Source organism: Hylobates moloch, unplaced genomic scaffold, assembly GCF_009828535.3.
Source record: "Hylobates moloch isolate HMO894 unplaced genomic scaffold, HMol_V3 SCAFFOLD_6, whole genome shotgun sequence".
Lineage (NCBI taxonomy): Eukaryota > Metazoa > Chordata > Mammalia > Primates > Hylobatidae > Hylobates > Hylobates moloch.
The window spans coordinates 112,555,369-112,582,266 of NW_026652281.1; the positions used below are offsets into that span (position 1 = coordinate 112,555,369).

At 47.9% G+C, this 26,898-nt stretch overlaps 1 protein-coding gene across 4 annotated transcripts in view; it reads right to left on the reverse strand.

The window, feature by feature from the left end:
* LOC116471527 (core histone macro-H2A.1) overlaps nucleotides 1–26,662 on the reverse strand; it is a 64,432-nt gene extending 37,770 nt beyond the window's left edge. For 2 of the 4 annotated variants that reach the window (XM_032157958.2, XM_032157957.2), the window contains exons 1-2: nucleotides 26,468–26,662; nucleotides 16,424–16,628 (exon numbers count right to left, since the gene is read on the reverse strand). In XM_032157958.2, the coding sequence (XP_032013849.1) occupies nucleotides 16,424–16,595 (172 nt within the window). In that variant the 5' untranslated portion in view covers nucleotides 16,596–16,628; nucleotides 26,468–26,662. The remainder of the gene's footprint in view (nucleotides 1–16,423; nucleotides 16,629–26,467) is intronic. The other 2 variants (XM_032157956.2, XM_032157954.2) reach the window with 1 other exon arrangement.
* Between the last annotated feature and the right edge of the window lie 236 nt (nucleotides 26,663–26,898).

Below are 26,898 nucleotides of genomic sequence, written 5' to 3' on the forward strand. Positions count from 1 at the left end.
GGCTTTATACATGTGAGAGCCACAAAACTAAGGCAGGGTGGAAGGCAAGATAGCCAGTGCTTACATGGAATCTGGTGGAGGGACTCACATTTCCCACTTTCACCCATCAGGCTCCACAAGGCTATTCCCTTCCCTGTACCAGTGTCAGCACAGTTTAGTTTACCAGTGGAGGAAGGAGATGGCCACCCAGCATTTTCACTGAAGCTTCCCTATCATTGATCGTGGTAGAGTCCCAATGCCCAGCAGTGATGGGCCCACCTTGGCCAAGCCAAAAAGTTTGCCTGTGATGCCTATGTGACCTTGGGCCCTGGGTACTTGTGAATGCAGAAGCGCCTGCCAGGCCAGCCCAGCTTGGCCTTCATTCTCCTGTGTTCATGGACAGGAGAGCACATCCGTAATGCCACTGTCCTGCCCACGGCCCAAGAGAATGCCAAACCAAGAGTCTAAGCCCAACAAGAACACAGAGCCTGGGAGCAATGGAACAGGAAGGAGAGTCAGCCACGATGGGCCTGGGCAGAAGCCTCACGGCAGGAAGGCCTAAGAGGCATATCAAGCACCACTGAGCTGTAGCCCACTTTGCTGGCTTCCCCTCCCTTCCTCAACCTTCCCTTTTTGGAGGCCACAGCGAACTTTTGGGCCATCGGTATCTGCAGAGCCAGAATATACAGGAGGAGGCTGATGGAATACAATCTTTTGACCATAATGTGCCAAGAATGCTTTATCTGCCCCCTCATTAACAGAGAGGAAGGGAGGGAGAAGGAGAATGCCCACAGTGGTGACCTGTTTTGCTAAGTCCTAAGCCCAACCCTCTGGCAAGAAAATCGTTTGAAGGTACAGTTTCTCAGGAAAGTGGAGGTGGCCTGTTTCCTCTTCCTGCCCAAAACGTTGGAGGAAGGCCCTCCCTGAGAGAAGGCTCAGTGGCCGTTGGTGGTGGGGGAGAAGGGGAGGGATGTGGTCTTTATTTTCTGCAGTGCTGCCTTCACTTTTTTTTGTGCAGGAAAAATGAGAATGATGGATAAAAAGACCTGAAGAGTGTGGTTGGGCCCCTGACTTGGGTGAGGGCAGGTAGTATGTAAAGAAGAAAAGAAAGCAATAGAGTAGCCCAGAAGTAAGCACATAGGGCTGAGAAATCTGAAAATGGATTCTCCAGGAGCTAGAGGACATTCTCCCTGGCTTCGCAAGCTTTACCCCTTTATGCTCTTACTTTGTGACTGAAAGTTCAGTAGCCTCAGTTTCTCCATTAGAGAAACTTGAAGGACCGTGCTCATGTTTTGCTATTCAACTGGGAATCAGGGATGCCACACTGGACCAACCTGTAAGTGACAGTGAGTAGCAAGCTGGATGAGGAGGGGCAGAAGGAGGAGCATCTCAGCTCCTTGGAAAGAGCTGGGAAGGGATGTCATTCTGTTGCCTTCTTTACCAAGGAGCCCCAAAATCCAAGACTCTTCCTTTTTGCAAAACCCCAGCTCATCTTTGATCTACGCAAGCCAAAATTACTGCCTCTCCAGACTCCTACTGCCACAGAGTGGCCCCTCAGCCCTGTGGGTAGGGAGGAGGGAGCTGTGTCAAGTAGGGATAACAAAGAGGGGCACAGATCCACCTTCCAGCTAGTTAAGCAAGAGCTTTATCTTCTGTTTACTCTTGCATTTTTTTTCAGATGGAGAGTTACCATAGTAACCCCATCGTTAAGGGACACATAAGACAGAGCACCTCAGAAACACACCTTTCATGAGAAGTATGTTCAGTGTCCCACCCCTCTCCTGTGCTGCAGCAGCAGAGGGCCGGGGCATTTCACCACGGCCAGGGAAGACGGAGGGTGCCTGACTTAGCAAAAGCAGTAACCCAGAGTACACACTCATCTCCTGCCAACCATCAGTAATACCCACCCTCTCATCCTTAGTCCAGGTTTAGAAAAAGCCATTGTAAAGGGCTTTCCTGGCTAAGAAAGAGTTGTCTGCTGCAGAGAGAGTAGAGGTGCAAAATGCCAGCAACTCAACAAGATGGAACGGTTCCCATCTGCTCCCCAGGGCATGTTCCTATTCGAGGGGGCGGGGGGCGGCGGGGAGAGGGTGACTGACTGCTGAGGAATTGGGACAGGGCACACATCACCAAAGGAGATGTCCTGATGTAGTTTTCTTCCCTGTAAGTGATCCTCTGCTTTGCAATAATATGGAGGGCAAAGTCATGGAGGCCCCAGGCTCGGGGCTGTACAGCAATGCCTGCCTGCCCCCCATGCACACTGGGATGGCCGTCATATTCCCACCAGCAAGGAGGGCTTTCTCCTAGGCTAGAACAGAGCCAACTTCACCTCTGCCTCAACCTGAATGGAGCCTATGCCTTCCTACAAGGGGGAGGGTGGGTTCTTGCACTCAATTCATATCATGTTTTGGAAGGTTTTATGAGTCTCTAAATGTTTTGTCTGTGGCCGATCTAAAAGAAAAGCGATTCTGAGAAAGATAACCAGGAAAACACCAGATCTATGGACACAAAAATCCTTTTCTCCAGAGTTTCCAGAGCTCAGCCCTTGGATTCTCCCTTGAAGGGAATTTTCAGGAGCCACAGCCTGGAGGCTGTAAACAAAATAAATGGAATCCATAAGAAACCACAGGAAGAAACTGGGAAAAGAACAATTAGGAGATGAAACAGAACCCCTTACCAGGTTCTCCACCCCATCAAGCCAAGTCTTCTCAGTCGGTGACAGTCTAAGTTTTGTTACCAATGACCAATACTAGACTGATTTGGGGCCCAAGGCGCTTAGGGGCTGCTCTGAAGAGGACTGTAAGTGTGGTAAAGTTCCCAATTATAAATAGTGCAAAGGGAAAAAGTTGAATGGTGAGCAAACTGGCCAGCTCATTAGCTCTTCTAAGATTTTTGTTTTTCAAAACACATAAGCCTCTGGTTCTCACTCCTGGCCAGGGCCAGTCTCTGGCAACTAGTGAGTGGCTGGCACCATCATCTATAGTGGCTTAGATGATGCAACCATATTCCCTCTCCTCAGAGCTGCAAGCCCTGCAGGGACACCCCGGGCCAAACGTTCCCCAGCTTCATTGAACATGACTGTTTTAAGGCCGCTTGACAAAATTCCCACATCCTTGGATAACAGCATGGTTTGGCAGCCTTTTTGACTACAGACCAGCCGTCTGAACATGAATACCTTTGACAGGTCTACTTTCCAAGTTCACCCAGAGACAAAAGGCTTAGGGTCCTTTTTCTTTTTTCCAAGTGTCTTGAACTAAAACATATCTGTTGTATTGAAGCATTTTGTCTATCTTCCTTCAGCAAGATGAAGTCATGGTTTGCAGAATTAGACTCCTAACAGCTAACAGGTGATGTGTTGAGGCTGAGCCAAACTCTAAACACAGCCCTTGCAATAGGAAAGAGTCAGGGGCTTTAACAGAGCTGTTTGAAGCTCTGTAAAACAGAGCTCATTTAACAAAAGAAATGCTGAAAATAACAACCAGAAATCAAAGAAAAGCAAATGTTCACGTAATCCCAAGGAGAAAACATGTTTGCCACAAAGCCAACAACATGACAAGGAATCTGTTTATTGTATTTCTTTCAATTCATCATCCTTCCATCAGCAGTCCTTTGAGTTCAGAACTGTTTTACACCATTCCAGGAGGCCTTAACCCAATCAACCCCAATCGGAAGGTGATGCTAAGAGCTTCCTGCATTCTGACCACACCGCAACCTCCTCCAGTTCCCTTGGCGGCTCCGAGTCTTTGCAGCCGCATCCCAGAATCCACTGCCCCCATCCTACCTTTTCAGGAGGTGAGTGGCAGGGTCTGAAGCCTGCCGAGCCATCAGCTCGGAGCTCTGGGCCACAGCAAAGCTCTCCATCTGCTTGTCCCTGGGGCCTCAAAGGCACCAGAATTCCACAGAGAAAATAAAATCTACAGCAGTGATTGAAAATAGTATTCCAAAGATGGTTCCGAGTCTGACACAAACTCATCTACTGTTGTTAAGCCCACTGCAGACTCCTCCGAAAAGTCCAGGAGCCAGGGGTCTCAGAGACAGCATTTGGTCCAGTCTTCTGCCTTCCCACAAAATCTCCCAATAAGATGGAAATGCAGCTTAATTTGGGAATCTGTAAAGTAAGTTCCACTGACTGGAACTTTCAGCCCTATTTCAAAGTAAAAAATAAATAAGTTTACATTATACATAATAACAAAAGGGAGCTATGACTCTTAGCAAACATTACCTTAATCTAACCCACCAACCCAACTCAGTGTCCAAATATCCTCCTTGTCAGGAAGTTTTCCTCTGCCTTCCTCACCTCTGGTGCTGTTTCAGCTACCCGCTCTGTCTGCAGGGGAGGGCAGCAACCGTGAATGGCACTGTGGTGAGAGCCCGAGGTCTGCTGACAGACTGTTGGGGTTTGGATCTCAGCTCCTGCAATTATCTGTAAGATGTGGCCAAGTGCATCTAAGCCTCAGTTTCCTATTCTATACAGGGGGAGTGATAGCTGAGGTTACCTCTAGGCTTATGAGATTAATGAGTTACCAAGTAAAATGCTTAGTATACTCAGTAAATTCAAGCTACTATTGTTGAGGCTACAACTGCACTGTTAAAAAAGTGCGACAATCTTGATTACCAGGAGAAAACTGCACTTCCTTTGCCTCGATTTCCTCTATCTATAACTGGATGATTTCGATGGGTGGACTTGTGCCAAAAGGAGGAAAAAAGCAACAGAAAACCTGGTGTTTCCTCTGCCAATAGTTTACTCTTTGCTGTTATGCTTAACAACTAACATATGTTTGAAAAATGCACTTGAACTCGATTAACCTCAGTGCTGCCAGACCTGCCTTGATGGAACACAGCACCCAGGGCGCCCCCACAGGCATCTCTACCTTGGAATGAGGTCTGGGGCTTTTGTCTGACCCCAGCAGAGCGTGCAGAGCCAGTGGCCCAGGCAGTAGAAGTCAAGGCCCTGGGAAGGAGAAGGTGCCTGGGTAGGCCCTGAGAAAGCTGTTCTACTCCAAGGCCTGGCTGGCAGCTGGGCAGGACCTCTGACCCACCAATCACTTGCTGTCAAGGACTCTCAATTAAATTACAAGGAAATGGTTAATATGTATGTTTGTTTTGATAGGGAAAACCACAGCCATTTGTTCTTAATTCATCTCAGGAAGGGGTGAACCATCAGCAATGTCTGCTGAAATGAAATGATTTGAAGAGTATGATGTAAAGAGGAAACTCATTTAAGGAACCCTGTCATGGTACCATTTCCCAGATGGACTCAAAGGGAAAGAGCGAGGAGCAGAACAGTGAGTTTCGTGGGCTGCACTGTGTTGGGGGAGGAGGCGACGTCTGTGATCGGGCTACACGTGTTCACCAAGACAGGAGCAGCTTCGCCTACTGGGAGCAGAATCAGGGACTTGGTCAGAGGGAGACGTTTTGCTCTACTCCCTTTTGTGCTGTTTGAATTTATCTTCTGCATATTTTCCTTTCAAAATGAAAATAATTATAACACTAGATAGAGAAGCTGCAGGCACTTCTGCTATTGGCTGCCCCAGCTGGCCTTTGGTACCACAGGTCACAAGCCCCCTTATAACTCAGACACTCTGTCTCAGCCTGCTTAATCCTGCTTCTCCCAAAAAACAGTTTTGAGCATGTGAAGACTTTCTAGGTTCTTTTTTCATGGCTGTTTTTAGAACAGTGTGAGTGTGTCATAGAAAGGGAAGCCCCTGAGAGGGAACTATAGCTCCTGGGGTCTTTACCAGCCTGGCCTCTGTGCTGTCTGCCCGTGTGGATTCCCGACACTGAGGGCCGCTTGTCTAACGATTTGCCTAAGCTCCCAACACCTAGGATTCCACCTCCTCTTCGCTAAGGGGGCAATGAAAGGACATTGGCCAAAAAGCTGCCCACTCTCCAGCCCTCCTCAGTGCCACTGAGTGACACAAGCTCCCCATACCTGACTGGGCACTGCCCTCTCCAAGGCCTGCTGTGGGCAGGCTCCTCAGGGCAGCTCTCTGCCCAGTACCTCGCTTGCTCTGCCACTGCTACAGCAGCAGCTCTAACACGCACCAGACCGCCCCTTCCCTGCGGGCCACCACATGTCACTCCAGGGGACTTCGCCCCTCCTGTGCTCACATCCACCTCCTGCCTGTGTGCTCTAGACTTTCCTCATCCCTGTCCAGGGCTGCCTATCCTTCAAGGCCTATCTTGCAGGACCCCTGTCCTCCCTGCCCATACCAGGCCATAGGAATGTCTCTTGCAATCACCCATGACTGTTGCAGTCTGTCCCCTCAGGCTGTGTCTTCATCGAGCCAGCCTTGGGGACTGGGCATTTACCAGTCTTCCTGAAGTGTCCGGTGGCTGCTTCAAGACAAAGGAAATGCCAAGTGGATGAAGTGCTCTGGGGTCCAATTCCTCTGACTGCTAAGGTTTCTGTGCTGTGTGACTTTGGAGAAGTTACTTAAACTCTGAGCCTCAATTTGCTCCTAAGAAAGCCGGGTGGTTTGAGGATTCAATGAGTTACCAAATGTAAGGCATTTAATCAGTGCCTAGCACACAGTAACTGTTCAACATACGGCAGATGTTTTGGAACTTAACTGTTCCACCTTTACCTAGAATTCAGAGCACTTCCCCCCAAGTCCCTAAAACTAGTATTACAAGCCACAGTTAGAATATGAACTAGAGACTGCCAGGGCCTGGGGTGGGAGTGAAAGGGCAAGAAAAACAATGCTACTCAAGTTAAGTACCCTCATTTTCTGAATGAACAGCAGATATTGACTTTTAGCAGTCAATACTCAGATTTATAGAGGCAACATAAATGTGAACCAAAGACTACCTCAGCTACCAATTACCACAAGGAGCATCAATCGGAATATCGATGGCAAGGGAAACCAACAGAGCCATTTCCAGAGGCCTTGGTTTTGTTTTCACATGTCTCCCACAGCTCTGCAGGGAACGCGCCTTCTATAAAATCCCAGAGTGTCCCCTGTAGGCAGATGGGGTAATATCAACCCCGTGAGAGGATATCTCAGCACCAGGCGCTACTATCGGCCTCTAAAGAGCCCAGCACTGGGTGCCAGGGAACCCACACATTCTGGCCACTAAATGGAAGATGCACTTGCCTAAAAAAGGAAGCAGGTGGGGTGGGGAGAGGAGGAAGAAAGGGAGGGATCCAGGGTCAGAGCGTTAGGCTGAGTGGAGCAGCCTGGCAAACCCAAGGAGGTTTTATGTCATCTTCTTGGCAACCAGAACTGGAAGAGGGTGGTGGGAAGAGACAGAGGGAGGCTGACTATGATTAATACCCTTTGGTTTGTCTTCTTGCTAGAGTTTATAGCTCTGAGGAGTAGCTCTTTGCTTTCAGAAGATTTTACTCTGGATTGACTTGACTAGACATAGAAGCCTTCAGGCAGGAGAAAGCAAGCAAAAATACTGTAAATATGTTCTATCGGTTGCTGATATTTTAACAGGAAGACAGTGGGAGAGAAGACATTTGCGGAATTCTTACCTACTTCCTTCTCCTTTCAGTGACAAAGTCTTAATAGCTCTTTTAGAAGCCCGTCCTGATGGTCATCCACGGAGGACACCTGGGATGCTGGGTCCCACTCCTGGGACACTGCTATCTCTAATCAGCTGGGCAGCTCCTGACTTCCTCTGCTTTTCAAGGTATTGCCGAGACCTCCTCCGTGGCTTTTTTTTGGCAGACATGAGGATCAGCCCTTGCTACATTTCTAACGCCCTCCTGTTTGCCAGCAACAGCTGCGCTGCTGCGTACCTCCCCTCACACAGGTGTGGCCCGCTCTGCCCCTGTGTTAATCCTAATCATGCTTCATTTAAAAATCCAGGGGTCTAGTTTAATTTTCATCCTCATCAATTTCCTCGTAGCATCTGACATTACCAATACTCCCTCCCCCTGAAACTCATCATTCCTCTAACTGGTCTTCCTAGCCTTCAATAAAAAACTATTTACCATGTAGCTGTGGAATATCTAGCCTTGTGCTGGGAGCTGTATACAAAGGTGAGGGAGGGGTGGGGAAGGCCTGGGATCACTAATGTGGCTCTGATGGAGGCACGTCATAGGTACCCTACAAATCTGTGGAAATCAACCATGATTCTTTTGACCCCAGCACCCAGCTTGGGACTTTGCACCTAACTCTTTCACAAATCAATCATTCTAAACGAATTACTAAACAAGTGAACCAAGCACTGCAATGGTCAGTGGTGATTAAGGATGGCAGTGAAGGAAGGTTCTCCAAGGCCCAGGACTAGTTTCATGTTTTAGAACACACACCTGGGTTCCGTAGCAGGCAGCATGAACTATAAAGCTATCATCCCAGGGAACGCAGCCCCAGGCTGGGCCCAGGATCCAGGCAGGCCTCAACTCACAGTCCCATGTCAGCCTCGAGGTTAGCTGAGGGGTCTAGGGGTGTTGAGGGATTAAGGGCAGATCAAAGATCCTCATATTCTCCCAAGATCTTGGCCCAAATATAAATAAGACAGCCTCTGCACACTACATGTGCCCATTATCCTTTTGATTTCCTGTATTTTTGCATTTTATTTTCTAGATTTATTTTTAAATAAAAAGTGAAAAGATTATCTTTTAAAAGATATATAACATATACAAGAACTAGTAACATGGATTATCTCCTGGGAAGGGAACTGGAAATGCAAAAGAGCCGGAAGGGCAATGCATGTCTCACTGTATATCCTTTGACAGCATGTGAATTTTACCATTGGTGTTATTACTTGTTAGAGAAAAGAAGTTCAACAAAAGTAAAAAGACAAAGACCTACTGGATATGGGAAATAAGTACACAACAAGACAAACAGATAAAGCAGAAAATAAAAGTCCAGAAATAGCCCTAATTATATCTAGAAATTTCATGTCTGATAAAGGTGGCATCTCAGATCACCAGGAAAAAGATGAAATATTCAATTGTGTTTGGATAACTGGATAACCATGTGAAATAAAATTAACTTGATCTCCCACCATATAACATGGTAAATTCCAAATAGGTCAAAGTATAAATGTGAAAAAATATAAAAATATTGAGCAAAAGCATGAAGAAAAGTCTTTACAGTTTTGGAAGGAGGTAGGCTTTCCTAACAATGATTCAAAATCTAGCAGAAATAGATGCAAAGACTCCATATATTAGAATTATTTAAATAATGAATATAAAATAATCATGTGAAACATATTTAAATAAAACTTAAAATGAAGAGAAAAAAAGATGATCAAGAATGGCCAAGCATTAGCCAGGCACAGTGGCATGCACCTATAGTCTCAGCTACTCAGGAGGCTGAGGTGGGAGGCTCACTTGAGCCCAGAAGACGGAGGCTGCAGTGAGCCATGATCATGCCAGTGCACTCCAGCCTGGGCAACAGAGTGAGATCCTATTTCAAAAAAAAAAAAGGAAAAAAAAGGCCAAGGCAGATTCAAAAAAGAATGAAATAAGACTTCTATAAATGAAAATATGACTGAAATTTAAAATTCAGTGACTGAATCTGTTTAATACAGCAGATTAGATACAGCTGGAGAAAGAGTCAGTAAACACGAAGATAGTTCTAGAAGACAGATGAAAAGTAATTATCCAGAAAGTAGTCCAGAAAGACATGAATTAAAAACATGACTGAGATTAATAGATACAGAAGACAGAGTAAAATACTAACATATGTTTAATTTGTGTTCCATAAGAAGTGACTAGTATAAACTGTTTGAAGAAATGATGGCTGAAAGCTATAGATGTGACAGACATGTTCAAAAACAGAAGTGGAGGACACGTATCACCAAAAGACCCTCACTAAATAAAATCCTAAAGGATGTACTTCAATAAGAAGTAAATAGATCCCAAATGGAAGGTCTAGATAAAAAGAAGGCACTTAGTTTTGGTCACTCCTTTTTCCTTGCCTGATTCCAGAAAGAGGTTTTGTGGTGCTGTGTGCTTGTCCATTGGCCCAAGCAAAAGCAGAACCCTTCATATGGAATTTGCCTACCCATCTGCAGACCCTGATGGTAGAAATAACAGTTGCATTTTGCCCTTCAAAGTGATATCATGAGATAGCAGTGAGATTCCTTTGACTTTTGAAGATTTCCAGGCACCATGGCTTATCTTCAAGATAGCAATGAGATTTTCAACAAATGGTGCTGGAACAACTAGACATCCACATGCAAAAAAGCCAAGTCTAGACACAGGCTTTACAAGCTTTACAAAAATTAACTCAAAATGGATCATAGACCTAAATGTAGAATGCAAACCCATAAAAATCCTACAAGATAACACAGGAGAAAATCTAGATGACTTCGGGTTTGGCAGTAACTTCCTGGACACAACACCAAGGGTACAGTCTATACCATAAATAATTACTAAGCTGGTCTTTATGAAAATCAAGCATTTCTACTCTGTAAAGGACATTGTTAGGGGAATGAGAAGACAAGCCATAGAGTGGAAGAAAATATTTGCATGAAGAAGCAATGAGGTCTTTCCCCTCTCAGATCCAAGTATTATAGTCTGACCGCTGGCCTTGGGAGGGCAGGGGAAAATGAGCCCATTGCTTCACAAAGTAGGCCCAGATCATGTTTACACTCTCCTGAACAATTTCATGGACTCTTTAGGAGGACCATGAAGAACCAGATAAAAACTGTTTTTGAGCTCTACAGCTGGATTCACATGCCCTGGGAGAAGCATGTTATCAAGCTATGCTGCACTTTCACGTCTTGGGTAAGATAGAGAAGTACTGGTGAAATTCCACCTCCTGGTGGCTTCCAGGCTCTGGTCTCAAACTCTGAGGCCTGACCCACTTGGGTCTGTTAACTTGCTGGCCATATAATACCACATCATCAGGGAAATGTCAAAGGCACATAGTGTTGAACTGATTCTTTTTCAAATGCTCAGTGAATGTTTATCCACCATGGAATCATCTATTCCTCAGGGAGACTGAAGGAAGATTGGCAACTTAGATTATGTGGGGAGCACCTCCTAAAGTACTTCACAATTTGCTTTGTAAGAGTGTGATGTTTCTGTGACTGGCCGTCAATGAAGGTCATCAATAGCGTATGTTAATAACAACAAATAATTAGACTAAGGTCTGTCTTTTACACATACACAAAAGGCATTAAGTGTCAGCTGCTAAATCTGGGTAGTGGGATTATGAATGAGTTTGAGTTTCTTAATTTTCAAACAAATTACTCACATAACCAGAAAAGGGAACATGCACTTAAATATAGTCTGCACACTGTGAGTACCCACTGGAGTTTCAACTTCAGTGTTTTTTCTCTAGCTGTAACCCCCTGGCTCCTTAAAATTCTTAATCGTCCCTTTCCTGTGTGATGTGGTGTGTGTGTGTGTGTTTTAATTTTAGGAAAACAGGGTGAGGGAAGGGCTTTGCAGAACACAGCAAACGCTGTGGCATAAGCCCCAGTGCAGCATGAGTGTCCAAGAAGGTACTAGCAAGCATTAGCTGGGTTCTGGCCTGAAGCGTCAGTTAGTCTAAGGGAGGTGCACTCATGCAAACAAGCAAGGATGTGGGAGCTCCTAGAGCCTCGGAGCATCAAAGAGTCAAGCCTGACTGTCCTCTTCTTCTTGCTATTTTTAGCTGTCTGAGTCCAGGACACATTTGAGTGTCCCAGATAGGAAGGTGGTAAAGAGATTTGGGACTTATTTTCAAGGTAAGTGACAGAACCAACTGCAGGCTCTGCCTACCTCAGTCTTCCAAGCTTGTAGGATTCCTTCCCACATCAGAAATGACAAGTGAGATGGATGCTGGCTGAAATGAGTATCAGTGTAACAGGATGTGCTGCTGACAGGAACAGGCTCTCTCTACCCATCTCTAGGAGATGGAGGCAGGGATGGGTTGTGGCCCTATGACTACCACCAAAGGGATATGCAACATCTGACCTGAGTTACAGACTGGAAGTCAAACAAGCTGAAACTTGGGATGAGGACACTTTGTTAGCCAAAAACAGATGGCAAGATGTATTTCTAACAACCATCCCTTTTCCTTGGGGTTTTATTTCAGGATATAGTCAAGCCCAACGGCTGGGCCTCATCCAGTCTGTAAAGTGGATAAAGATCACTCATGGGACCCTGCTTCTTCCCCAGGTCAGGAGCTGGCTCCATAAACTCCACCAGGATTGGCCAAGTACCCACAGGCAGCTTCAAAATGGGGCATCTGCTATCAGAGGATGCTGGGTGCCTGTTGGAGGAGTGTGAAGGCTCTGGTCATTGACAAGAGATAGGAAAAGGAACAAGATTACTGGAGACTCCCTTCCTCTCTCATACTTTAACCCTAATGTTAATAGTTAACAGCTGGGCACTTACAATGTCCAGGCATGGAATAAGAACTTCACATGCATGCTCTCACATCGGCCTCATAAGAATCCGATGAGAGAGTTACTGTGATCCTCATTTCACAGAGTATAAAACCATAGCATGGAGATGTGAGTGACTTGCCTAAGCCACAAGTAAGAAGTGGCAGCTCTGGCACCAATGCCCAGACTCTAAACCATCCAGCTCTAGAACACAGTGGACCTCAAGTGGTCCCCAGAGCTGGTCACCAAGGAGATGCTAGTCCTAGGTTGTCACTGCAGCTCAGCAGTCCTCTTAGCAATACCTGGGCATCCAGACCCCTCCCATCTCTCCCACAGGGGCCTTTGGAAGGCAGAGGGCCTGGCCCAGCTACTTCAAATGGGCCTCCATGTGGCACATCCCATCACCATGCCTGCAATTGTCATGCCAGGTGTTGGGCTTGACTACATGCCACCTGTAAGAGTCTTGGCCATGCAGAGAAGAAAACAATCCCTTCTTAGGAACTTCAGTGACACCTAAACAAGCAGGGCAACTCTGGTAACTAGTTAACAAGCATTCTCCAGAAAGCATTTCCTGACACCCACTTGTGGTCCTGTTTCCCCCCTTGCAGCACGGGTGGTCCTGCATCACCACAGCCTTTCTCTTGCCTATACCTATTTCTGGACAGGAAGCCCTTTGGGGGTGGTGATGGTGGGTTGGTGTGTAGCTGTGCAAGGGACATCATAGCTCTCAGCAAGGAGAGCTTGAGTGGGTGGGACTTCCCTCAGATGTCTGCCTAGTGTTGGAGCACAATGTCAGGGTCACATCCTTGATCAGACCCTAAGCTTCTTGAAGGCTGGTACTTCAGTTTCTCCCTCTCTCTGTAGCTTCCCCATGTTCTGGGAAGGGGCTGGCCTGGCACCCAGCAGGCACATCAAGACAGATAAGTGGTTGGCAGAGCCCCTCTCCCAGTTCTTGTGGGGCTGGCTGGCACCTCTCCAGGGCTCAGCTGATTTCTCATCCTCAGAGAAGCCTTCCCTGGCCAGCTCATCTCCAAATTTCCAAGCAGCCTGGGCCCTCGTTTGGCCTGCTTTCACTCCTTGCAACACTTTCAGTCTCTAAACTATCTAGGTTGGCTGGCTGGCTTTTCCAGACAAGAGTGTGAGCTCCATGAAGCAGAGGCCACTCTGCCCTGATCACTCCTGCACTCTCACACAGAGCCTAGCATGGTGCCTGGCAGACAGCATGTGGAGTGAATGAGAAAAGGCCTTTAGGGAAACAAAAGTGAAGAGGAGAACAGAAAGAGGGTCTGGACACACTTCCTTCTCACTCAAGGGCCAAAAAACAAAGTTCTAAGTGGGTGGATACCCAGAATGTCTAACATCCACGTGCTCCCACATCCTCGCCCAATCAGCTAAGGGCTGGTCACCTTCTGAGGACAGTCAGTGTGGGTGTGTGGCACTGAGGGGTGGAACAGAGCAGCATTCTCACTAAACATGGCCCCAGAGTCTGGCTCCTCTCCCATCACAAAACAGGACATAAGTAACCACAGCAGTGACTGGGCACAGCACTAACTGCTCAGGACATCCTCCTGAGGTCAGTTGGGCCTGGTTCCATGTTGGGGGCAGGCATGGTCATGCCAATGACTCAGTGCCACATGCAGGCAGAGGAAATGCTTCAGATTCAGCCAACTATAGCCCTGCTGGAAGGTCTTCACAAAATTTAAAAATACATATTATTCTTTAATATACAAGAGCTGATGTGGCTGATGCCAGAGTAAGGATCTGCTCTGAGCTACTTTTCCAGTGATAGTGATGGGCTGTCCTGGCCAGTCCCAAGCCCCGCTGTGACCTGTCCTACACAACCACAATAGCTGGGGATAGGGATGATGGATGTGTGAGCCACTGAGTCAAGGTCTCTAGCCCCCATGGGAATGGAATGCTGACATCCACCTCAGGAGCACTGGGCTCAGATTCAGAACCAGCTATGCCCAGACCAGGAAAACACAGATTTCTGTGCAGCACAGGTAGTAGTTGCCTGAGATATGACAAAGCAATGGTATTCCCCGTTCATGCCCTTCAAAAAAGAAGAGAAAGCTAGATGGAAGAAAGGACACTGAGGTTGTACTTGACCTAATGATGGTGTCTGTGAACACCCCAGGAATGGGCATCACGGCATTCGGGAGCCAGGGGCTGCCTGGGTTTGTGTAGCACATTAGCTTTCCCATTATGTGCACAGTCCCTTTGGCCTTCACAACAGCCTGGAGTTGGAGTAGGGATAGTTGACTCCATTTGAGTTGTAAGGAAATTGGGGTCCAGGGAAGTTAGGTGGCTCCCTCTGGTCACACAGCATGTACACTAACTAGGCAAGAACTAAAATGTCTTCTGTTTCCTATCTAGCAACTTCTCCCAGTCTCCCTGGCTGACTGCCAATGCTATACATAGCTTTCCTGGGTGTGTCACCTAAGTTCTGGGCTTGTTTCCTCATCTGCACAGAAGAATCATGCTTAGTTCACATTACCAGGCCTGCCACCTATAAGAGTCTTTGCTAAGCAGAAAGTCAAAAGTCCCAAAATATGTACAAATACTTCAATCTAACACTATTACTTTTCATGCCTAGATGCTTTCAACAGAACACAAAAACTTTACCTTCCTGATGACTGTGTTTGCTATGGGGAACCCTTGGCCTTGCCTTACTGAGAGAGCAGAGAGTGCAGGAAGCAACCCAGCTCTTCTGCTCCCTGGTTGTATCACTTTGGGAGAGGTACCCTGTCTTACTGAGTCGCCCCTTTCTGGCTGTAGCAGAGGTGGCTGCAAGAATCAAGAGTACTCTTTCCTGATCAGACCCACCTGATCATGTCTTTGCATGCAATACACAGCAAAAGCATTACTACAGGACAGCAGGATTTGGGTCCCTTCTCAACCCCTTGCAGGCTGTATACAACCCCAGACAAGTCCTTTATGCTTTGAGGCATGGCTTTCTCATCACTAAAAATGGGGTTAGTCTCCCTCCCTTCCCAGCTGGCCTTGCACAATTGCTATGAAGCCACAAATAAGATTGTATCTGTGAACAGGACCAAGGACCCCTTGGAGAGAAGGCTGAGTCCCAGACTGGGGCAAGGGAAGTCCAGGGTAAGGTTGGAATATCTTATTGTGTTAGAAGGCAAGGAAATTTACAGAAATTGATGGAGACATGGCAAAAGGATATCAGAACCAGCTTGAAGACCAAATTTGAGGTGATGTGAGCATTAAAGTCAGTAATGAAATGAATGTTACTAAATTTTAAAAAATCTGTAAACCAACATTGATACTTCAAAAAAAAAAAAAAGAGGAAGGGCACAGGGAAAGGTTTTATTACAAAAGAATGCCAACTAAGAAATGCAGAAATAAAAGAAATTTTTTAAATCACTATTTTATAACCACCAAGAAATGAAAAAAAAACCCACTATTTTATAATCACCACTGTAATAACAAATTCAGGTAAAATCATCAAGGGTTGCTGAAGCCACTGGGTGAAATAGCGTGGTACAGGATGTGCAAAAATCCAACAGATACCACCTTAACTCAATAAGCAAGCAGAACATCTCCAGTGATGGGATAAACCATGTCAGGTGCCTCCCGACGTGATGCACAGAGAAGGATGCAGCATCTCTGATGCCATTCTCCTAAGAAAATGCTCATCCTGAATCTAATCTAAAACCAACCCAGATTGGAGGACATTCTGCCAAACAACTAGCCTGGACTCTTCCAAAGTATCAATGTCACGAAAGATTTTTTAAAAGCTGGCAAACTGTTCAAAATTAAATAAGACTAACAAACTGGCAGTCAAATGCAATATATGATCCTGAAATGGATCCTGGATCAGGAAAGAAAAACCAAACAAAATTATAAAGTACATTATTGGGACAGCTGAGGAAATTTCAAAATGGACTATGTAACAGCCAAAAATAAATACAGAAATACCTACATGTATGCCTGCATGCACACACACAGTGAGGGGAGATAAGGCAGATGAGGCAAGACGTTAATAACTAGAGAATCTAGGTGAAAATGTTCCTTGTACTCTTCTTGTAACTTTTCTATAGGTTTGAACTGTTTCAAAATAAAAGAAACAAAAGTGGTCTTTGGAGAACTATGAGAACTTCTGCATTTGAGCCAGTGGTGTCTGGGTTGACTGAGGTACACTCACCTGTCAGGTATTCCAGGACGGCAGCCATGTACACGGGTGCCCCCACTCCAATCCTGTACTTGGGGTGGCCTTTCTTGATGTACCGCAGCATCCGCCCCACGGGAAAGATGACTCCTGCTTTGGCAGACCGGGAAGTCTTGGTGGACTTCTTCTTCCCACCGCGGCTCGACATGGCGGTGGCCCTGGAGGCGGATCAGTGAGCACACTGTGAAGGCAAGAGGCACACCAGTCAAGGTGGCTGGGGATGGCACATGTCCCCTTTCCAGGTACAGTCCAGTCCCCTGGAAGGCGCCGGGCCTGCCTGCAGATGCCACTGTCTGTAGCTGCGGGGCCCTCCAAGTCCAGGTGATACACTCCGCTGGAGCAGTTTGATCCTTGAAAAGAAAGGCTTGGTTTTGCACAATTTATACCATGACATCGATTTTATTGGCCACTTCCATTTAAATGTTACACTGACAATGACTGCTCTTAAGTGCCTTGCCATTATGCCACATGATGAAAAAGGAAATGGGATTTCTTGGCCACATTCTATAAACTTGTTTAATAATTGCATTTTCATACACTTGAGACTGGGGCTGATAAACTTACTGAAGGCTTCATAAAAGAAAAAAAGCTATGACACATTCCCCTAAAAAGATGATGTAAAGGCAGATACCTAGATTCTCTGATGAAAGCAGTGTCTCTATCTTAGATTCTTTATCTGTGAGACGCAAGAACAGCTTACAGGAGTTAGTACAGTGTATAGTCAGGTTGCAGTAAGAGGCCCTCTGAGCACTTCGAGTCCACTGGATGGGCCAATCTTTAGAGAAGAGAGAGAGAGGTGTTTTTCCTTCCTTGCTCCCAATCCCCAACCAGTCACCCAGTCCAGAGGAAAACCCTCCTCTACACCTCTTGTGGGGCTGTTTCTCTCCACCTCCAGTGATGGGATCCTGGTCATCACTATTTTAATCAAGTGGTCACAAACGTCTCCTGAGAAGGTCTCCCTACCAGAGCCCCCTCTCCTCTAATCCACCCTCTACCCCATGGGTGGGGCAATCTGGGTACACACACATCTGAACGTGCTCCGGCCCTGGCCTGAAAGCTTTCTGTGGCTGCCACAATTCTCAAGATAGAACCATGACTCTTGGCCTGCCATGTAATGACCTAGAAATCTAGGCCCTGCCTGGGCAGTGGCTGTTCCCTTTGGCTGGGACCTCCATTATCTCTCACACTTGCCTCTGCCTTCTGCCAGCCCTCCCAAATGTTAGGATCTGGCTGTTTCATCCTCAGGGCCCCATGTGCTGCACACCACAGCACTGACGTACATGTCCCCATTCTCCCATCAGACTGCAGGTGGGTGGAGGGGTGCCCCTAACTGTATTCCTACTGTAGCACCATCCAAGGTCTCGAATGTTTACTTGGAGCACCCTGTTCATTTATGCATTCACTTCAGGTACTACGTTGGGCAGATGTGGTCCCTGTGGAACTGGTGGGGAAAAAGACAATAAATAACCCCCTAGTCATTTAAAAGACAAATGTAATGTATGCTTCAAAGGGCCAGTGCAGGGTGCTGGGAGAAGAGATATGAGGGGCCTTGGCCTGTTCTGGGGCCCCTTAAAGTCTTCCCTATGAACATGTTTGCTCACTGAACCAATTGGGCAGGTCTCCCATGTACTGATAAACTGACATCAGGCTCCATGGTGTTTGGGGCCTTCCAGCACCAGCAGTCAATGCTGTGACCACTGGAGGCCACAGGGATAGGAGTCCCTGTTACTCTGATGCTCAGCCTATACTAGGGACATTGTCAGGACATGCCATGATCCACACTTAACACCTCTCTGATCCCAGATGCATCTCAAATCATTTGCCTGACAGAGATGGCTGTGAGGGCAGCAGACAGAATTCTGGGCACTCTGGGGCTACTGTGTAGACAGGCCCAACAGAGGTAAGATGGCAGAGGCCCTGGCCCTGGAGTGATGTTAGAAGAGGCCTCTGTCATGAGCGCCCTGTCAAGGAGCACCCAGTCTTAACTGCTCACTGAGGGCTAGAGAGACCCAGAAGGGTCTGGGTTTTTCTGAAACAATTAGTTGGATCCCTTCCTTTCTGCGATGAACTCCGTTTTAAAACATTCCCTGCAAAAAGGTGCCTGTGCTCACTCTGAGCAGGAAATGATAATGTGTATATGTGTGTGTGCCTGTGTTTTCAGGCAAGGCTGTCATTGGGTTTCCTAGCAATCTTTTGCTTTACTACAAATGTGTTTCACAGACCAACAACCTGATGCCTTTGGACTAAGAGCTTTTAAATCGGAATGTCCCTGGGAGTCCTGTGGTCAGTGATGATTAACAGCAGCTCAGCCCTTTTCCTACTAGAGCACAAACTTCAGCTTTGTTTCCCAGCTGACCAGCTGGGCATGTCTGGGGCTGCCTATGTGGGAAATGGACAGTGCTCTCCTTTAGAGAGGAGCCGTTAGCACTCAGAAACCTGGCAGGGTCCTAGACACACTGACTCCTTAAAAGTGGTGCTCCTTGTCTTTCCCTCCTCTCACTCTAGCTGAGTCTTTACATCAACATGCCAGTGACTCCCAGGTCTCTATGCCAGTGCAACACCTGGCCGCTGAGCCTCAGAGCTCTGTTCTGACTGCTGATGGCAAGGGCCCACTTACAAGTCCCATGGGTGCCTTGAACTCCTCTGGGTCTCTCAGCCTCATCAGTGGCAATGTCATGCACCAAGCTAGCCAAACAGCAGTCAACCTGGCCCAGACTTCTCTGTCCACCCCACAGCACCCAAGCATTAGCCAAGCTCTGCTGAACCACCTGCAGAACCTCTCAGGCCTCTTCTCATCACCCTCCCTGCGTTGGTTCAGCCTCTTTACTTCTGACCTATTCTCACAGCACTAGTCTTCATCCATGGACACCAGGAGCAGCTCAGCCTACTCTGATGATTCCCCGTCAGCCTGAGCTTCTGAGCTAGCCACAAACAGAATCCTTCAGCTACTTTTGGTGGCACTGCTTCCTGTCACCCCAGCCCTGGCTCACATGCCTCAGGCCACTCCTGACTTCTTGAGCCTGTCACACTGTGTTAAGGATGTCTCTGAACACGCAGTTCTCCTGCCTGGAATGCCCTTTGTCCTCTTGTCAACTTGCTGAACTGACACTCACAGCCTCCCTCTGCCATGGAGGCTTTGTGGCCATGACCACAGCCTGGAATTGCTCACTGCTCCATGTTCCCATAGTATATATATCCCAGCACATGCCTCTCCAACTTGACTGAACTGCAAGCCATTCGATGTGAGGCACTGTAGTCAACTCATCCCAAGAAAGGTCTGAAATATCACAGCTCCTCCAGTGCCACCCTGCTGGCAGAAGAACATCTTCACTTCTCATTCTGAGTCAGGCTCCTGTCCAATAAAGCAGCCTCAAGTCTGTCTCCCCACCAGTGGGGTTGTCTTGCAGAGATTCTGTACTTTACCCCTCCCCATGTTCTTCCTGCACTTCTATCTATAGTTCCCCAAGCTGCAACCACAGCTATGAAAGAATTCTGACTAAGCCATGAAGGCTTATGACATCCAGCAATGTGTGGTAGTTTTCAAAACACCCTTTTGAAAATCAACTCATAGTTGTGCAGTCTCCAGATAAACCCATGAATGTGCCAGGTCCATCCTGCTCTTCAGAGGTTTATGCAGGTGTGGGTAGCTCCAGTCAGGCACCCATGACAAGGGGGAGAGTGACTGTGAGGCCAATGGCAATTGAGCATTATGATTAAAAACTAGAAGTCCAAAGCCAGACTGACCTGATTATAACCATGGCTCTGCCACTTATTGGCTGTGCACTTTTAAGCAAGTGATTTAACCCCTCTGAACCTATATTCTTATCTTTCAAGTGGAGATGATGCTAGTAAGGGCCTCAAAGGGTTGGTGGCAGAAGTGAATCAAAGCATCCATGTAAGGGCCTGATACTCACTCACTGGGCAAGTTCTCAGTAGTTAACAAAAACAACAATGTGTATAAGACGAAAAAAGGCCATCCTCTTGCAGAACAGATCTTGGACATTTGCACTGAAGATATTGCTAGCTGCTGTAACAGATAAGTCTCTACAACTTATTTCTCACTCCCGAAAAATCCAAAATGGGTTTCCATGATTGGCTGGTGTTTCTTCTCCACAAAGTGATTCATGGATCCAGATGCCTCCCATCTTGTGACTCTCATATCTTCAATGCGTGATTCCCAGGGTTGCCATGGAAAGAAAAAGACCATGGATAATAACCTATGAGGGTTTTAAGGGGCCAGGCCTGCGAATGGGGCACATCACTTCTGACCATGATCCATCAAGTAGAACTTAGTCACGTGCCCACAACTAATTGCAAGAGAGGTTGGGAAATATACTCTGGCTATTTACTCAGAAGAAAGGAGGAAACAGCCAGTCTCTGTCACATGACAAACCAATCTGAACGCTGACCCTAACCCCAGAATGAGTTACCAGCCAAAACCTGTTGGGCCCTGTTTGACCCATGTTCTGCATCCAGCCTTGTTTGAGAAACAGACTGCCCTACATCATAGACAAAGCAGCTTCCTAAGCACTCATCATCTCTGCAGGGCAGTGAAGCTGGTCACGGGAGAACAGCTATACTATCTGGTCAAACTGACAAAGTTGTGTTCTTCCTTCCTTCAGTAAACCAGGAGGCTTCACTCATGGCTCTGCATGCTTTGAAAACAAAGATAGGTCCTCAGGCAACTGTGTCTGTTGATCATTGCATATTAGCTTGACTGCTCTTTTGGCTGTTATCGGCCTAGAAAATGAAGGTTCTGTGACTGATCTTGAAGGGATCTCTGTGGTCTTTATTTCTGCAACTCCTCCAATTATAAATCAATCACAATAAACATTAACCTTGTTTATAAAACCTCAAAGCTTACCCAAAGACAAACTTTTGTAGAGGAGCTGGACGGAGAGATGAGTCAGGCTACAGTGAGAAGCAAGAGAGTCTGACCACAGGCCCCTCAGCAATTGAGATGAGACCGGAGCAACGTAGTCTGTTCTTTTAGCACAGGACTAATCAGAAGGCTGGCTATGTAGACCCCATGAATAAGGTGGACATGAGAACAACAAGCTGTGTACTACCAGGCGGGGCAGTAGGGGCAAGGAACCAAAGTGCCATGGAGGCCCTGCCACAATCTCCTATCCCTTCCCAGCAGGCATCCTAACAGGCTGCTCCGTGCACTACAAACCACCTTCATTCCCACTGGCACCTTCAGCACACCCAGAACACTCAGTCTGGACATCTCTCTAGCCCTCTGTCTGGAGTAATCCTGCCTACTGGTCCCAATGCCTTCTCTGGCAATGATCCATCAACGTGCTCCCTCTTCTGCATTCCTGCCATGGCCATGCCTTCTGTCAGTCACAGTCTAGTTTGGGGCAGCTGCATGTCCAGACTCCAACCTTCTGCACAGGCCCTGTTGACCTCCAACACATCCCTCTATTTGCAACAACCAGAGATCCACCAGGATGAATCTCTCCCTCCCAGTTCCCTCAATGGATGTGTTAGCTGCAGACCCAGGGCCCAGCTAAAAGTGCCTCACAATCTCCCTCAGCCTGCCCCTATTCTTTAATATACTCAATTATTTTTCTTACTCTTATATACAGTACTCTGCAAATGCAGTTTCCAGGCCTTCCTTCTATCATGATTGCCAGTCACTCTAGATCCCATTTACATATAAACTCTGAAACCAGCTATCCCATTCTTAGCACTCAGTGCATGGTATCATCATTGCCTGTTTACCTGTCTGTCTTCATGAAATGAACCAATTTGCTCTACTCACCACTGTATCTCCAAGCACCCACCACCCTGCCTGGCACCTGGTAGACACTCAAATGCTGGCTACAAGGTAGCTGATTAGTTGGCACTGACAGTGGATAGGGAGAAAGGAGAGGGCAGCATTTCCAAAGCCCACAGGACTGGGAGCTATGGCTAGTGGGACACCAATCAGAAACCTTCTCTTGGGCATTCATGTACATGCACCTGGCAAAATCCCTATAGGAGCCCAGACACTCAAAATTCAGGGAGCTTGTAGAGCTACCTTGGGGATTCTTAGGAAAGGAACACTCCAATTGCCCTGATAGCTGGGCATAAGCCACACAGAGGCCTTATGACTCTGTGACAGTTCTATGGTTCCAGTGACCTCTCCTCCTGCCTCTGGCTCAGTACCATAGATGCAGGAAAATACTTACCTTCCTCACATCTATAAGAGATTGACTCCTGTTAAAGCTACAGCACAGAACCCCTTAAACAATCAGGGTACTCATGAAACCACTGGAATAGTCAATCATGAAGTCTTTTATTATCTAAGCAATGAACACATGCCTATTGATCGCGTGCAATATTGATTAGAACTGCTGGGGAGTTGCTAGTCAAAGAGCCCTATCTCCAGCCCCTGAGGATAGAGGAGTCTGAGCTATCAGTGCTCAAATAACTGCTGATGAGGAAGAACCACCCCATCCATTCTGGCAGCTGGATAAATGCCCACACATCCACATGCATTTGTCACCTTCCCATCAACTCCAATCACAAAGGGAAACCTGAGACACTTAATTCTGAAGGACAGGACACTAATCCTGTTTATGGCATTCTCTTCCCTCTTCCGTTTACTCCTATCACACCAAATGATTAACGGTGTCACCCGCTGTCATGTCCCCAGAGGCATGTGGATATACTAGACAACCATTGCTCACAGAGAGCTGGGGTTCACAAGCTGCACTCTGATTGGCTTGGATCAGAGACCTGTTCTAGTATTCTAGCCAATCAGGAAAAATATCTCTCTCCATTCATAAAACACCATATCAAAAAGTGAGCCAGAACCTACAGTCCACGCTCAGTGAACTAAGGGATTGCAAACAGAAGAGACAGACCAACTGAGATAGTACATAAATCATAAACCATGCATTTTGTTCCAGCAGATGTGTCTCACTCCTGTTAGTTTTCAGTGGCAGGAAGAAACAAAACACAAACACAAATGTCATTCACCACAAACAGTTTTGGGGAAGCTAGTCTGGGATTGAAATTTCACCTCTGCAAACCCATTCTGTGATGTGCTTCCCTAGATGCACTGAAGGAACTGTGCAGCTTGCTACATTTTAACAGCAAGTTACTGCCTGCCTGCTTTACAAAAAAACTTTCCTACGTACTCCTCTCTCTTTTCAAGGTTGGGCCAAACTCTAAGATAACCAGTCTAATGGAAGGCTACTTAGAGAAAAGTTTAAGTGTGGGCTTCAGAGGACAGGACTCCGATGAGGCTTAGCATGTAGAATCCACTCATTATTTGTTGAGTAGACGTGTTCCCAATAAGAATAAAAAGAGCACCTGATCCTGTCTCTCTCCTGCTCAGAACCCTTCAGTTGCTCTTAGGATAAAGTGTGGGTCTGACCAGAATCCTTTGTGATTTGTCCTGTTTGTCCCTCCCTGAAGCCTCACCTGACTCCGCACCAGGACTCAGCCATCCCGAGCCTCTGGCAGTTCCCCACATGACCTCTGTTCTCTTCTTCTAAGATGCACACATGGGGTTCCCCAGGCCTCAAACACTTGTCCCCATCTGCCCTCCTTTGCCCAGCCAACTCCTACTTGACCTTTCCATGCCAGATAAGGGCTCACTCCTGGCTAGGTTACTGTCCCTGCTGGGGGGCTAGTTGGGGCCTTCTGCACTGATTTTACAACAGCTACTTGCCTGCCTTCTCCCAAAGTCAGCTCCCCCAGGGTAGGGGCTAGGCATTTCTTAATCAGGACTGTGTCCCCAGTGCCTGAACAGAAGCTGATTCTCAGGAAATCTTTATGGAAAGACTCTGAGACACTGACCTGACAGGTTTGGTCCAAGCAAACAAGCTATACAACTCTTTGGAATGAAGAGTTGAGTCACTCAGGCTCACTTGTAGGCGCTGAGGCAGGGCCCAGTAGACCTCTAAACCTACAGAATATGGAAAGGATCCACAGAGATCTGGGCCCCACTCACTCCTGCCCCTTCCCAGCCCATATTCTAGGAATGGGGCTCTGAAAAGCCTGTCCCAAATCCTTGGGGACACTCAAATAAGAACCAGAGGCTGTTGCAATTCTGATGAACAGCACATATAGAGTCTTGTTGGGTTCTTCGGCTTGAGGTTTTCAGTTTATGCTTTTATTTAAATAAATCTCCTTTAGGTGACTTGGGGCCGCATTAGCTCTGAAAGCAGGTCCCAGAACACATGCACTCTGAGCTTCTCAATGGGGAAGGAATGCGAGGTGCTCCTCAAGTTCGCCTCTCTCAGGGACCAGAAGAAACACCAGATGGAGATGTGCCACTCCCTGACACTGGCCCATTTGGTAAAAACTAAACCAGTGGCATGGTTGTATATTAGAATGTCACATGTGAAGTTCCAGACAATTCTTAAAGTTTAATAAAACGTGAGTTAAATTATGCCTCCTTCTAAAGGCCTGCCTCAAACAATTTTCATTTACACAACCCTCTTAATGCCTTATCTAGGGATCAGCACTAACAATGGTAACAGATCAAAACCAAAGAACAGACTGGAAAGATTTCTCTCTCCTTGTAAAACTAGAAGGGGGAAGAATTTGAAGTCTTTCAAGAGTTTTGTTGTTGTGTTTAAGAAAACATAAGTTTAAAAACATACTCATCCTCATCAGAGAGTCTCTTGTGCAACACTGAGATGCTGCTGCCCAACTCTAGTTAAATGTGTACAAGGGTATTAATTCCAGTTGCAGGCATGAGGTGTCCATTTCAGAGTTAACACCTCTGACAACAGGCTAGTAGCCTAAAGGCGGCCTGCAGTAGGTGAATTCCACCTTTTACAACTCGAGTCTCCCATTCAAACCTAAGACTGTTAAAAAATGCCCGACTCCCTGGAGCAGGGAGCTTTGGAACAAAACACTCCCCTCACCCCGTACTTTAACGGTAAAACCTCAAACCACAAAGGTGGAAGAAAAGAGGGAAGCTAGCAGGAGTGCTCCCTCTAACTGTCTATTCTTATGTGCTGTTTACTGGGTCATTAAAATCTTACAAGGCCTTTATAGTCATTGTAATTGTTGAATTCAAGGTTTGTCCCAGTTGTTTGTACAGAAGTCTCTCACTTTGAAACTCAGAAACATTTCCCCTAACATCTTGTCTAAAAGAAACTTTCAAGCAATGTACTGACCAGCTCCTTGAGTGATCTGTGGACCCTGCAGAAGTGGGGGTGGGGAGCGCCATGTCCAACACCTGTTGTCAGGTGACACTGCCAGCAGCATCCTGCGCACTCACCTCCCCACTCCACCCCACCCCCAGCGAGGCTCTTTCCTGCTGGCCTTCTCCACCCGGGGAAGCCTACAGCCTTCCCGAGGTACCTTTAAAAAAAAGCAAACCCTTCCCACCACAAAGCAAACAAAAGGCTGATACCGAGACAATCGGGAGCAGCGGGGGTTCCCGTGGCCCCTCTCCAGCCCATCCTTGGACCACTCCCAGACCCGGTCCCCCGCTCCAGCCCGGCTTCAGTCCCGCGAGTAGCCCCCGCCTTCCCCTCCTGCAGATAGCGAGCCAGACGCCTACACCTCGGCCCCCCGGGGCTGGGGCTCGACTTACTGTGCCGGGGGCCGGCAACTCGCGGGCCGGCGGGCGCCTCACCAAGTACAACTCCGCTCACAACAGCTCCCGGGCTCCCAGGCCCAGGCTGCCCAGCCAGCGCCGCGGGGCCTCCTGCGGCCTCGGGCCTGGCCCGTGAGCCCGCCCCAGGAAGGGTCGCCAGGGTAGGCGCCAGCACTGCCTTTTTCCCACAAAAGCGCCCAGGCGCGGGCAGGGGAATGCGTTCCGAAGAGAAGTTGGTTTCCGGGTTTCTTTTTTGAACAAAACCAAAGGGAATCCTGCGCGGCCCGACAAGGCCTGGGAGGACGTAGTGCACGCGGGAGGACCCGGCGTGGGCCACACCGAACCCGGCGGCCCGAGCCCGGCCAAGCACCACACCGGTGCGCCCCAGGCCGGGCCGCTCCCGGGCACTCGCGGCCGGACCCGAGCGGCGGGGACAGGGAGTGCGGCAAGGGGGCCCGCGCGGCACTTACGCGGCGGCTCGGTGGCGGCGGCGGCAGCTGCAAGGTGTCTCGGCCTGAGCCCTCCTGGCCGCTCGCGCCTTTTCTCTCCGCGCTCCTCGCTGGCCCGCCCGCCTCTTCGCTTCCCGCCCGCGCGACCCGCGCTCTCCCCCTCCGCCCGGCGCCGCTGCCGAGTGAACTGGAACCAGTCCTCGCGGCCGGCTTCCCACAATGCACAGCGCGTCGCTCGTCACATCCCTTCGCGGCCCCGAGCGTCCGGCCTCCGCGCCCGCGCCGCCCGGCGCCCCGGCCTTGACCCCGGGCCCGCGCCCTACCCGCTGACGCCGGCCGCTTTGCGCCCAGGCACCAGCCCGCGCCCCGGACGCGAGGTCTGACCCGTGACCCCGGGGGCGCCCAGAGCCCAGTCCTTGGGAAGGGCCAGGCCCCCGGAGAGGAGCTTCTTC